The following is a 13,310-nucleotide window of genomic DNA, read 5'->3' on the forward strand; positions in this document are numbered from 1 at the left end:
AAGGGATACACCAAGCTATTTTAGGAAATGGAGTGTATTATAATACACTATTATTGAACTTCCAGACTGATTGTAAAGTCCAAAGATATCGTGAACAGGATCCGAGATATGTGTAAATCCACAATTTGGAATGGGGTGGAGGCTCCTCCTTTTCCTAGGAGTATGGAGTAGTATAATTTAGTTATTATAGAGGAAAAAGCTGGTTAAAATGAACATCATGAGTTTACAATGCAACTACAGACTTCAGGGCTGGGCTGCATGTGTTTAAATCCTGATTCTGCCTTGAGAAATTAACTTATTTGAGGTCTCAGTTTCCTCATCCATAAAAAAGGATAATAAAATATCTATGTCATAGATTTATAGTGAAGATTAAATGAATAACATACTTAAAATAATAGCTACTATCTAGGATACATTCAATAAATGTACCAAAAGGAGATGTCACAAAGAGGGGCAAGCAGCCTGAAAGTGTTAAAATAATAAAAGGAAAACAAGGGAGAAGAGCTACCTTTTAATTGTATTTTAGCTGCTCACAGCAGTCTTCTTTCCTTTTTCTTTCCTTCCTTCCTTCTTCCTTTTAATAAATACCTAACATCTACTATGCACCAGGCACTGCTCTAAGTGCAACAGATGCAAAAAGAGTACTTGCAGTGTCTGAGTAATTGCCCCGTAGACATAGGTACCACCTTGCTTAGGTCAGGTTCCACAGAAGCAGAGTGTGAAATAAGGTCTTGGTTACAGTGATTGACTAAGGAGTGCCCTCAGAGGAAAGGGAATGAGAGAAGCAGGATGGGGAAGGGGAATCACTATGCAAGAACACGGTCTTAGCTGGAGCGTAACTTCAGCCTGATCTAATGGAGGGATCTAGAATTGTGCCCTAGAGTTGGTCCCATCCTCAGACAAGAGGGGGTGGTGGCCTTTTGTACCCTTTGTGTCATTCATGAAGTCAAGTCCATCTTACATAAACTTCTATGATATGATAGTATATATTCTTCCTATTCTCCCTACTGGTTTACGATACCTTATGCCAAGAGTAAGAGGAATAACATCTAACATGATAGGGCAGTGCATGGATACCCTTTATCTTATTTGATTTTCATCATGCTTGGTAAACCCATATATCTGACTTGGTAAATCCATCTATTTCTTTTTTCATTAATATTTTTCTTCCTTGTTTCAATCTATGAGATGAATAGATTCCTAGATGCTGCCTAGATCAGCCACCTGGTGCTCTCATACTGTCTCTCATCTGATTGTTCTCCTCACTGTGACACCTCATCAAATTCTTTTTCTTTGACTGTTATTGAATGACCAGCACCTAAGAGAGAGGCTTTCTGCCCAAAGCTCTGAGCAAGGCATCCTTGATCTCTTTGTTCCTCAGGCTGTATACAACAGGGTTCAGCAGAGGAGTAATAACAGTGTATGTCACAGAGATAAGTCTGTCCTACAGGGAATTTTGGGATTTGGGTTTTAAGTAGATGAAAGAGGTACAGTCATAGTGGACAATGACCACTGTGAGGTGTGAGGCACAAGTAGCAAAGGCCTTTCTCCGGCCCTCAGCTGATACAATCTTGAGGATGGTGGTGACAATTAGGACATAGGAGACTAAGATCAAGACCATGGGCAGAACAAGGGCACGGAGACTGATGAGCAAAGTAATAAATTCCTTGATAGTAGTGTCTGCACAGGTGAACTTTGTTATGGGCCGGATATCACAAAAGAAATGGGAGATGAGATTAGCATCACAGAAGGGAAGGCTGAACACAGAAGACACCTGAATGATAGCTGTGCTCAGGCCAATGCTCCAGGATCCACTTGCCAGTTGTATACAAGCCTTTTTGCCCATGATGACCGAATACCGTAGGGGCTTACAGATGACCACATAGTGGTCATACCCCATGACCATGAGCAGGAAGCAGTTATTGACACCAAAAGTGAGATATAAAAAGAACTGAGTGGCATAGCCTGGGATGGAGATGGTTTGTTGAGGACTGAGGAGACTGGACAGCATTTGTGGGATGATGACCACAGTATAACAGGTCTCAGAAATAGACAGCACACTCAGGAAGAAATACATGGGTGTGTGAAATTGATGGTTAAGACGGATAACTGTCAAGATGATAGCATTGCTGGCAAGGGTCAAAAGGTACAAGACCAAAAAGACCACAAAGAGGATGTGTCTGTGATGCCACTCAAAAATGGAGAAACCCTCAAATGTAAACTCTGTCACAGCCATGAAATTGGGCCTTGGCATTGAGGAGAATCTGAGTCTGAAAGAGATGAGGTGGCAATGTTGAGCATCCAGGCTGGAAACACTGGGCTGGTCCAGGATGATCATCAGCCATATGCAGGCACAGAAATGGGGTGTAACTCTGGGTTTCAGATGCTCTCAACATTCAGACACGGGCAAGTGCTGAAAGACCCATCAAGGTTCTCTGGGCCCTGAGACTTGGGGACAGATGTAGTATATGTATGTTGACACGAAGCAATTATGAAAACTGAGTACAGATGCCCTTCAATGTATGATGAGGCTACATCCTGATAAGCCCATCATACGTTGAAAATATCATGTTAAAAATGCATTTAATACACCTGACTGAACATCATAGCTTGCCCTAGCTAAACTTAAATGTACTCAGAACACTTGCATTAGCCTACAACTGGGCAAATCACCTAAAATAAAGTCCATTTTATGATGAAGTGTTGAATATCATAGGTAATTTTTGAATATTGTACTGAAAGTGAAAAACCAAATGGTTGTATAGGTACATGAAGTATAAATTCTTCTGTATGCATATCATTCTCACACTATTATAAAGTCAGAGACTGTATGTATTGGAAATCCCTAACTGGTTTAACTAGATGTAGATGTAGACCAGAGAAAGCACTGAATACGTGTGCCCAGGCCTGAAACTCTACTCAGACTTACCTGGTTTAAATCAGCAATGGCACATTGCTTGTCGAAGGCCAGTGCAAAGGGACGTACCTAAAGAGTGAATGAGTTCAAGCTAAGAACAGATGGCTGTGTGAGGCACACTCCTGGGAAGTCAAGAGAGGACCATTCTCCTGTGTCCCAGGACTCTGGAGTTCCTCTCCTCAAAACCTGCTCCATCTGTGTTCAGAAGGGCTTCCATTTAGTAAGTCAAGGTAGAAAGCACTGCCTTCTCTCAAGGTTCAAATTCACAGTGGCCGGTGTCTGGAATAAGGAAGTGAGAGGAGACACCCCTTTTCTCCCGTGTGGATAGTCCAGTGTGCTGACCTAGAACATTCTGTGGTGTGTAGCCACTTCTCTTTTCAGTCTTGCTTTCTTCCAATAGCCGCAAATATCACGTGTTTAATACCCGAGTCTCCCCGTTTTGTGTGAAGGTAGTTTCTGCTTCTGTTTTTTAGTCTCTAAACACAATAAAGTCTTGGAAGGTTTTTTACAGATTTAAAATACTAGTAACTATAAGACAACAGCAATAGAAACAACAAAATATTTAAGTTCATAGTAATCTCTGGCTTTAACCCCAGTGTAAATGGAGGGAAGCCTGAATTTCTTTGCTCGTTTCATTTGTCTCCATTTGCTCATCTATAAAATAGAATAATAATATCTACTTCATAGTGTTGCTATGGAGATCATATGAATTAAGGTATGTAAATTGCCAAGTGCAGTTCCTGATACATAACAGGAAAATACTACATTAAATTTCTGCTTTTCTCCCTTCTTCCGTCCTTCCCTTCCCCACTCGCCATAACTCTGGGTTCTACTTGTATGCTTGGCCACCCAGGCATACACCCACACACACACACACACACCCCTTATTTTTTTTTCCTCTCTTTCTTTTCTTCATGTTCGTGGATGGTTGTTGTTATTAATTTCTTCAATCCCTATTGGAAGGTCCGGTCTTTACTTTCCATACTCACTTCTCTTCCAACTCTAGATTTTGAAATGTGTGGGTATTGGGGGCAGGGTAGTCTGGAGTTAAATACCTCTGTGATCAAACTCAAGCCCCACTGACTCATATATGACCTTGGAAACAGTTCTCACCTCTCTAGGCCTCAATTTCTTCACTTGTAAGATGAAGACTGTGCTAATATCTATCTCAGAGACTGCTATGAAGAAGAGCTGAGTGGCACAATCTGGGATGGAGATGGTTTGTTGAGGGTTGAAGAGACTGGACAGCATTTCAATGGGAATACGCTGGATAAGGCATTTAGGCTTTGGAAACTTTGCCCATGATTTCTTAAGACTGATACCCAGATTATCCTTTCTGGGTGATTTTTTTTTTTTTTTTCACTATTTATGCTTTTTGATTCCTAAGTTTTGTGACACAGCTGTATATTCATTTTTTCCACTTGATAATTATCTCAGGAGATAAAAGAGAGTGATGAGGGTCATGAGGTTATGAGATGAGGGCCATGAGGTCACATTTAGTTACAGAACAAGAATCCCTGCATTATCAAGTCCTGAAATGTGACTTATATATCACTGGGCAGGACAGAGGCGTATTCAGGATTTAGGAGAGTGAGACTGGAAACCAGAATTTCCAGGACTCCTATTGTACTGTGACAGACACAGCACACAGAGAATTTTCCGAAATGGAGGACTAGAAGTAAAACAGAATCTACCAGGACGTGTCAGTTAATTTATCTCCTTGATCAGTCAGATCTGGGAGTAACAAACATACAGAAAGCAGCACCAGGCTCTCCTGCACCTCTCCATTGCCCTGTCCCTTTAAGTCTGAATTGCTGGTTGCCCAAGAGGACCATTCTCCCGGGACTCTGGAATCCCTCTCCCCAAAACCACAATGACGGTCTGCAAGGCAGCAATAGCACAATCAAACACTCTGATGTCTGGGGATCTCATTATAAAAGTGGCTCATCAACAATCATACAGATAGTACTAGACAGTCTTGGTTTTTCCCACAGGAATGAAGTATTTGCATCAGCATAAGGTCCTGCACTGCTCCGTGGTTGAAGAGGACCTCATGCCTTATGATCGCATTATGGGGAGGGCCTCAGAACCCATCGTGTGTAAGGATGCAGCTTCATGAGACAAATCACTCACACTCCAGGGTCTCTCTGTCCTAACTGCTGAAGGACCAACTCTGAGGCCTCTTCAATTTGAATGTTGTGGGAACCATGACTCATTCATTTACTGATTTCTTCAGCAAATACTCGTAGAATGTCTCTCGCATGCTAGGAACATAGAATACAGCAGAAACTGGGAACACTGTACCTGTAGTGTACGCCAGTTTTGCCTGCTTTGCAGTACCTGGCCACCCCTGTGTGTTACCCACAAAAAGCTGAGCACCTTCTCCTTGAGGAAGATCAGAAGGAAGACCTTTACTGAAATAATTCCTGTAGCCCTCTCTTTCTCTCTCCAGCACTTAGACGATCAACTGACCCATCCTTGCTCTTCTTTTAGAAGGTGAGCCCTTTCTGAAGGTTAGAAGAGAATTGGATATCAAATCCCCCAGGATACCCTAAGACTTGGGCTCTTCAGTAATTCCTAGTTCTGGTGCTCAGTTTGTACCTATCTCTTAGAGACTCAGAAAATGGAAAGGATTTCCTTTCTGAGTACCAACATACTGAGAAATAAATATTTGAAAGCAGTTTATTGTGGTGTCTTTGACAAGCCAAGTAAGCTGGGAGAGACTGACAAGCATGGAAGAGTTGCCAGGCATTCAGTTCAATTCCACATAATCTCTCTTAAGGCCCTCAAACATTTACCCAACAGAAACTGGAAATACTTGAGCTCATAAGCTATTAAGATCCAAAGTCCCACAGGCAAGAGATGAATTTACGGCATATTTATGATTGCTTGAGAATGGCCAGTGTGTAACTTCATTAGGACTGTTTGAAATCCTTTAGGGAGCAGTTAAGGAAGGCTTAAAATTGGGCAGCAAGTCTTATCAAGACCTTGAAATAATCAGTTAATCTTGGGCCTTTTTTGTCAATGTCTCTTCTTTATAGTTCTCCTGGTAGCTATTTAAATATGTAGCTCTTTGAAATTAGAAATAGAATGGAATTGAAACCTATGAGAAAGAAAAGAAAACCCCAATACTGAAATTATGAACAGGAAAGTGACTGACTTTTTAAAATATAAGTTTTATTGGGTGTGTATCTGAAGAAAGATGGGTTTAGAGGAAAAAGGCTAAGAAAATCTAGGATGAATGTAGGCTTTTTTCTGACAAAGAAGAAAAATATATTGACGATTACATCATCTGCACATTTTGACAACTTTGTCTTTTCTGTTCTGATTTTTATCTCTCTTATTTATTTCTGTTCACATTGCATTTGGTTATGGAATATAATATTCAATACTAACAGTTGCAGATACTTTTTGTCTTTTTTCAGACTTTAAATGCTTTTCATGTTTTATTAACCAGTAAACATGATGCTTGCTATAGATCTCTGGCAGATATAAGGAAGTTCCCTTTTATTCCTGATTTGTTTGCAAGTTTATCATAAATGGTCTGTTAAATTTTCAACTAGTTTCTTTTCTGCATTCATTGACATAATCATATGTTTTTTTATTCTTTAAGTTGTTAGGGATGAATTACATTAATAGATTTTTAAAATGTTGGCTCATTCATACATTTTAAAGGAAACCCTTGCTTGATCTTTTTATGTACTGCTGATTCAGTTTACTATTTTTTCATCTATCCATTATTGGCCGATAATTATCTTTTCCTACTTGGCTATTTTTGGTATGAAAGATTTGCAATTAGCAGCCTCTTTAAATGCTGGCAAAATCTCACACCTTTCTATCCTCCGAGCATGATGTTGTTTTTCATGTCTTTGTTTTTGGAAAGAGTAGGTTTTTCACTACTAGCATTTCCTTTTTTATGGGGTTTTTATTCTAGTACATTTTCTATTTCTTGTCTAATTATGGTAATATATCCTTTTCTCCAAATCTGCCCTTTTTATATACCTTTTAAAAATAAATTCATATATAGTTGTTCAAAATATGCTTTTATAAGTATTTTGTTCCTCTGTGTCTGTCCTTGTATCCTACTTTATATTGTTTCTTGTGTCTCTTTGATTTTTGTTGATCATGGTTGTCAGGAGTTTCATTTCTAATTAATCTCTTCAGCTATCCAAACGTAAAAAATAAAATTTCTATGGTTTTAGTTTTCTTTATTTTTGCATTTAAATTCATCATAATTATTTGTTTTTACCTTCTCTAGATTTGCTACTCTTTTTGAAACTTTTTGAATTTAAATATTCATTTATTATTTTCCAGTACATATATAAAGCAGTTCTGAGAACTGCTTTGGATGTATGTCATTAGTTTTGTAGTCTTTTTGTGAAGTCCTAGTAGTATATATTTAAAAATTTTATTTTTCTTTCTTCTTTACCTCATAGTTTATTTAGATATTTATGTTAAGAGAATAAGCTTAATACAGGAGTCAAGAGCACTTGTGTCTCTCTGACACTCACTAACCAAATAACCTTGGACGTATTGCTCAATCTCTCTGTGCTTCAATTTTATTTGTATATTGAGAGGAATAATAGTACCTATCTCAAGCAATATTAAAGACTGAATGAGTAAATATTTCAAAGTGCTTAGAATAATGGCTAACATACAATAAATGCTATGTATGTGTTTATTAACTATCTATGATGTATATAGACCTTTGAAGGAGGTTAATGGAGAAGAGTTTGGCTACTTCTTTTTTGGTTGATTTCTTATTTTATTGCATTGTGGGCCATGAAAAAAATATTTACGTAATATCAATATTGAGACATCCTTTGGGATCAAAAGAGTGAACATTCTCTTTGTGAAGGTTTGAGTTTTAGATTAGGTTTGTTAATTATTGCTACAGCTCTTTTAAGTCCTACTGAACCATTGAATGTTTTGTTAGTTTCAGAAAAAAAAAATGTGTTATCTCCAGCTGTGTGTTTGTCAGTTTATCCTAGTAGTTTTATCAGTTTTTGCATAGTACATTTTGAAACTAAGTTGTTGGGAGCTTATACATTCATAAATGGAATATCTTCCTGGTGAATTATTTTATCAACATCATAAGTTCCTTAGTTGTTTGCACTTTAAATTATATTTTGTTTGTTATGAGCAATATTATATCAATTTTCTTTTTGTTTTCATTTGCTTGAATACCATTTTCAGCCTCTTTATTTTCCAACTTTTTGTCATTTTAATATACATTTAAAAAATTAAAGTAGCAGGTTGTAAAAATTCAGTCTGAGAGCCTCTGTGTTTCCATGAATTAGCTTAATCCATTCACATTTATTGTAATTAAATAAATTTTTGAATATTACTTACATCATGTTTTATATTTTTTATTTACTATGTTTTCCCAATTTCTACTTGTTTCTTAGCCAACCTTTTGGTTAATTGTTTTTAAAAATTTGTTTCCATTGTTCACTATGCACACTAAGCAGTTAGATATCCACCATTTCTATTTCTCCAGCAGTCATCCTTAATTTTTAGAGTTTAATTTTATTTTTGCTAAATAATCCAAATATAGAATTCAAGATGTGAAATAGTACTACATTATTTTAAAAGTTAGTTATTATCCACACATAATTCTTGATTTTTGGAGGCAGCCACTTTCAGTTCTTTTACCTGTTTCTTATGTTATGCATCTTTATGTTTCTGCTATATTGTATAAAATATGCACATAATGATATTTCTTGATGTCTAAATGTTAGGCATTATCTCTTGACTTCCTAGCTCATTTACAACACCATCTCTGTGCACATGAACACAAATACACCCACATAATTATCCTGTCATCCTTTCAGTAAAAATTAAATCTATTTTCAGTACATACATTATTATGATATGAACATATTTTTCACAACTGAACTGTGCAGCTTACTATAAGTGCATATCTCTTCCTTTACAATTATTTTCTTGCTAATTTTTTGTAACATAACTCTGTTATTAAGTTTTCAAGTATCTTGAATCAATCCTCAAACTCTCCATCAGAACTATAAAGCCTTTTCTCTATAGATACAGTTAGATACAGTCAAATACATGAGATAATCTCTCCAGGTCATATTTATTTATTTATTTATTTATTTAGGATTCTAGTTATTTTATTTTTTTTCTTTTTGGCCTAATACTACCATTCTGAAGTTCTTTACTCTCCTGCAATCTGGATCTGATTGTTCTCTAGGACTGCTACAGGATTATAGTGCTGGAGTTTTTCCTCACCAACATGCTAGAATGTTCTTGCCCCTCGCCTATGTTAGTTTTCCTGCTTTCTGGATCCCTCATTTTGATGGAGAACCTCTTCAATAACTATCTGAGAACAAGAAAATGGGATGGAAACTTTTTGAAATGTCCACTTCTCTAAATATGTGTTTATTGTATCCACATATGTTGTATGTTGTTGGATGTATTAATCTCTTTTAGAAATATTTTTATAACACAGTTTTGAAGGCATTATTTCATTGTTTACCAGCTTCTAGTGTAATTATTGAAAAGTTTAATTCCATTTGAAATCTCAGTCTTCTAATACGATGTATTTTTCTCCCTTTTTTTGTCTGGAAACTCTTAGCATTTTTCTTTATCCCTAAAATTTTGGTGTAACATGATGGTACTCTTCAGTGTGTGCTCCTTTCTTATTTTCTTTCTTGCTCTGTTAGTTACTCAATCTGGAAATGTATATTCTTCAGTATTTTGAAATACTGTTTTCCTTGATGTTTTTCTTCCTCTATTTTCTTGTTTGGAACTCATATTTGTTGGACATTGTACCTCTTCTACCAATCTTCACATTATTTTGTCTCTTATTTCCTTTTTTCTCTTTCTATTATATTTTCTAGAAGGCTTCCTCAAAATTATCTTCCAATTTGTTAATTTATTATTGAAAGAAATGGTCTTATTTTCTAAAGTTTTCTTTTTGTAGAAGCCTGTTTTTATTTCATGGACACACTCAGTTCTTTCATCTCATTGAGGATATCAAACACGTGTGCATACACATCATATATATATACACATACATACACATACGTGTATTTCAATATACATATATGTATACTTATATATTTATTTATTTATTTATTTATTATTATACTTTAAGTTCTAAGGTACATGTGCACAATGTGCAGGTTTGTTATGTATGTATACATGTGCCATGTTGGTGTGCTGCACCCATTAACTCGTCATTTACATTAGGTATATCTCCTAATGCTATCCCTGCCCCCCCTACTCCCCCTCCACCCACAACAGGCCCCAGTGTATGATGTTCCCCTTCCTGTGTCCAAGTGTTCCCATTGTTCAAGTCTCACCTATAAGTGAGAACATGCACTGTTTGGTTTTCTGTTCTTGTGATAGTTTGCTGAGAATGATGGTTTCCAGCTGCATCTATGTCCCTAGAAGGGACATGAACTCATCCTTTTTTATGGCTGCATAGTATTCCGTGGTGGATATGTGCCATATTTTCTTAATCCAGTCTGTCACTGATGGACATTTGGGTTGATTCCAAGTCTTTGCTATTGTGAATAGTGCCGCAATAAACATAGGTGTGCATGTGTCTTTATAGCAGCATGATTTATAATCCTATGGATATATACCCAGTAGTGGGATGGCTGAGTCAAATGGTATTTCTAGCTCTAGATCCTTGAGGAATCGCCACACTGTCTTCCACAATAGTTGAACTAGTTTGCAGTCCCAACAACAGTGTAAAAGTGTTCCTATTTCTCCACATCCTCTCCAGCACCTGTTGTTTCCTGAGTTTTTAATGATCGCCATTCTCACTGGTGTCAGATGGTATCTCATTGTGATTTTGATTTGCATTTGTCTGACGGTGAGTGATGATGAGCATTTTTTCATGTGTCTGTTGGCTACATAAATGTCATCTTTTGAGAAGTGTCTGTTCATATCCTTTGCCCACTTTTTGATGGGGTTGTTTTTTTCTTGTAGATTTGTTTGAGTTCTTTGTAGGTTCTGGGTATTAGCCCTTTGTCAGATAAGTAGATTGCAAAATTTTTCTCCCATTCTGTAGGTTGCCTGTTCACTCTGATGCTAGTTTCTTTTGCTATGCAGAAGCTCTTTAGTTTAATTAGATCCCGTTTGTCAATTTTGGCTTTTGTTGTCATGGTTTTTGGTGTTTTAGACATGAAGTCCTTGCCCATGCCTATGTCCTGAATGGTATTGCCTAGATTTTCTTCTAGGGTTTATATGGTTTTAGGTCTAACATTTAAGTCTCTAATCCATCTTGAATTAATTTTTGTATAAGGCTTAAGGAAGGGATCCAGTTCAAGCCTTCTACTTACGGCTAGCCAGTTTTCCCAGCACCATTTATTAAACAGGGAATCCTTTCCCCATTTCTTGTTTCTGTCAGGTTTGTCAAAGATTAGATGGCTGTAGATGTGTTTTTTGAAGGCTCTATTGTGTTCCATTTGTCTGTATCTCTGTTTTGGTACCAGTACCATGCTGTTGTGGTTACTGTAGACTTGCAGTATAGTTTGAAGTCAGGTAGCGTGATGCCTCCAGCTTTGTTCTTTTTGCTTAGGACTGTCTTGGCAACATGGGCTCTTTTTTGGTTCCATATGAACGTTAAAGTAGTTTTTTCCAATTCTGTGAAGAAAATCATTGGTAGCTTAATGGGGATGGCATTGAATCTATAAATTACCTTGGGTAGTATGGCCATTTTCATGATATTGTTTCTTTCTATTCATGAGCATGGAATGTTCTTCCATTTGTTTGTGTCCTCTTTAATTTCATTGAGCAGTGGTTTGTAGTTCTCCTTAAAGAGGTCCTTCACATCCCTATAAGGTGGATTCATAGGTATTTTATCCTATTTGAAGCAATTGTGAATGGGAGTTCACTCATGATTTGGCTCTCCATTTGTCTGTTATCGGTGTATAAGAATACTGGTGGTTTTTGCACACTAATTGTGTATCCCGAGACTTTGCTGAAGTTGCTTATCAGCTTAAGGAGATTTTGGGCTGAGACAATGGGGTTTTCTAAATATACAATCATGTCATCGGCAAACAGGGACAATTTGACTTCCTCTTTTTCTAATTGAATACGCTTTATTTCTTTCTCTTGCCTGATTGCTCTGGCAAGACCTTCCAACACTACATTGAATAGGAGTGGTGAGAGAGGGCATCCCTGTCTTGTGCCAGTTTTCAAGGGGAGTGCTTCCAGTTTTTGTCCATTCAGTATGATATTGGCTGTGGGTTTGTCATAAATAGCTCTTATACTTTTGAGATATGTTCCATTAATACCGAATTTATTGAGAGTTTTTAACATGAAGGGCTGTTAAATTTTATCAAAGGCCTTTTCTGCATCTATTGAGATAATGGACGTGGTTTTTGTCTTTGGTTCTGTTTATATGCTGGATTACATTTATTGATTTGTGTATGTTGAATCAGCCTTGCATCCTAGGGATGAAGCCCACTTGATCATGGTGGATAAGCTTTTTGATGTGCTGCTGGATTCAGTTTGCCAGTATTTTATTGAGGATTTTTGCATCGATGTTCATCAGGGATACTTGTCTAAAATTCTCTTTTTTTTGTTGTGTCTCTGCCAAGCTTTGCTATCAGGATGATGTTGGCCTCATAAAATAAGTTAGTGAGGATTCCCTCTTTTTTTATTGATTGGAATAATTTCAGAAGGAATGGTACCAGCTCCTCCTTGTACCTCTGGTAGAATTCAGCTGTGAATCCGTCTGGTCCTGGGCTTTTTTTGGTTGGTAGGCTATTAATTATTGCCTCAATTTCAGAGCCTGCTATTGGTCTATTCAGGGATTCAACTTCTTCCTGGTTTAGTCTTGGGAGAGTGTAAGTGTCCAGGAAATTATCCATTTCTTCTCGGTTTTCTAGTTTATTTATGTAGTGGTGTTCATAGTATTCTCTGATGGTAGTTTGTATTTCTGTTGGGTCAGTGGTGATATCCCCTTTATCATTTTTTATTGCATCTATTTGATTCTTCTCTCTGTTCTTCTTTATTAGTCTTGCTAGCAGTCTATCAATTTTGTTGATCTTTTCAGAAAACCAGCTCCTGGATTCACTGATTTTTTTGGAGAGTTTTTTGTGTCTCTATCTCCTTCAGTTCTGCTCTGATCTTAGTTATTTCTTGCCTTCTGCCAGCTTTTGAATGTGTTTGCTCTTGCTTCTCTAGTTTTTTTAATTGTGATATTAGGATGTCAATTTCAGATCTTTCCTGCATTCTCTTGTGGACATTTAGTGCTATAAATTTCCCTCTACCCACTGCTTTAAAAGTGTCCCAGAGATTGTGGTGTGTTGTATCTTTGTTCTCATTGGTTTCAAAGAACATCTTTATTTCTACCTTCATTTCGTTATGTACCCGATAGTCATTCAGGAGCAGGTTTTTCAGTTTCCATGTAATT

At 37.1% G+C, this 13,310-nt stretch overlaps 1 protein-coding gene across 1 annotated transcript; it reads right to left on the reverse strand.

Annotated features, from left to right (window-relative positions):
• Positions 1–1,318: 1,318 nt before the first annotated feature.
• Positions 1,319–2,254, reverse strand: LOC103223755 (olfactory receptor 10J4). The gene has a single exon (XM_007976577.3). The coding sequence runs from the start codon at positions 2,252–2,254 to the stop codon at positions 1,445–1,447; it is 810 nt and encodes a 269-aa protein (XP_007974768.2). The 3' UTR covers positions 1,319–1,444.
• Between the last annotated feature and the right edge of the window lie 11,056 nt (positions 2,255–13,310).

The sequence above is a fragment of the Chlorocebus sabaeus genome, chromosome 20 (genome assembly GCF_047675955.1).
Source record: "Chlorocebus sabaeus isolate Y175 chromosome 20, mChlSab1.0.hap1, whole genome shotgun sequence".
NCBI classification, from domain to species: domain Eukaryota; kingdom Metazoa; phylum Chordata; class Mammalia; order Primates; family Cercopithecidae; genus Chlorocebus; species Chlorocebus sabaeus.

Excerpts from the sequence above, each read along its gene's own strand:
- LOC103223755 (XM_007976577.3), bottom strand. The coding sequence starts at position 2,254 with ATGCCAAGGCCCAATTTCATGGCTGTGACAGAGTTTACATTTGAGGGT.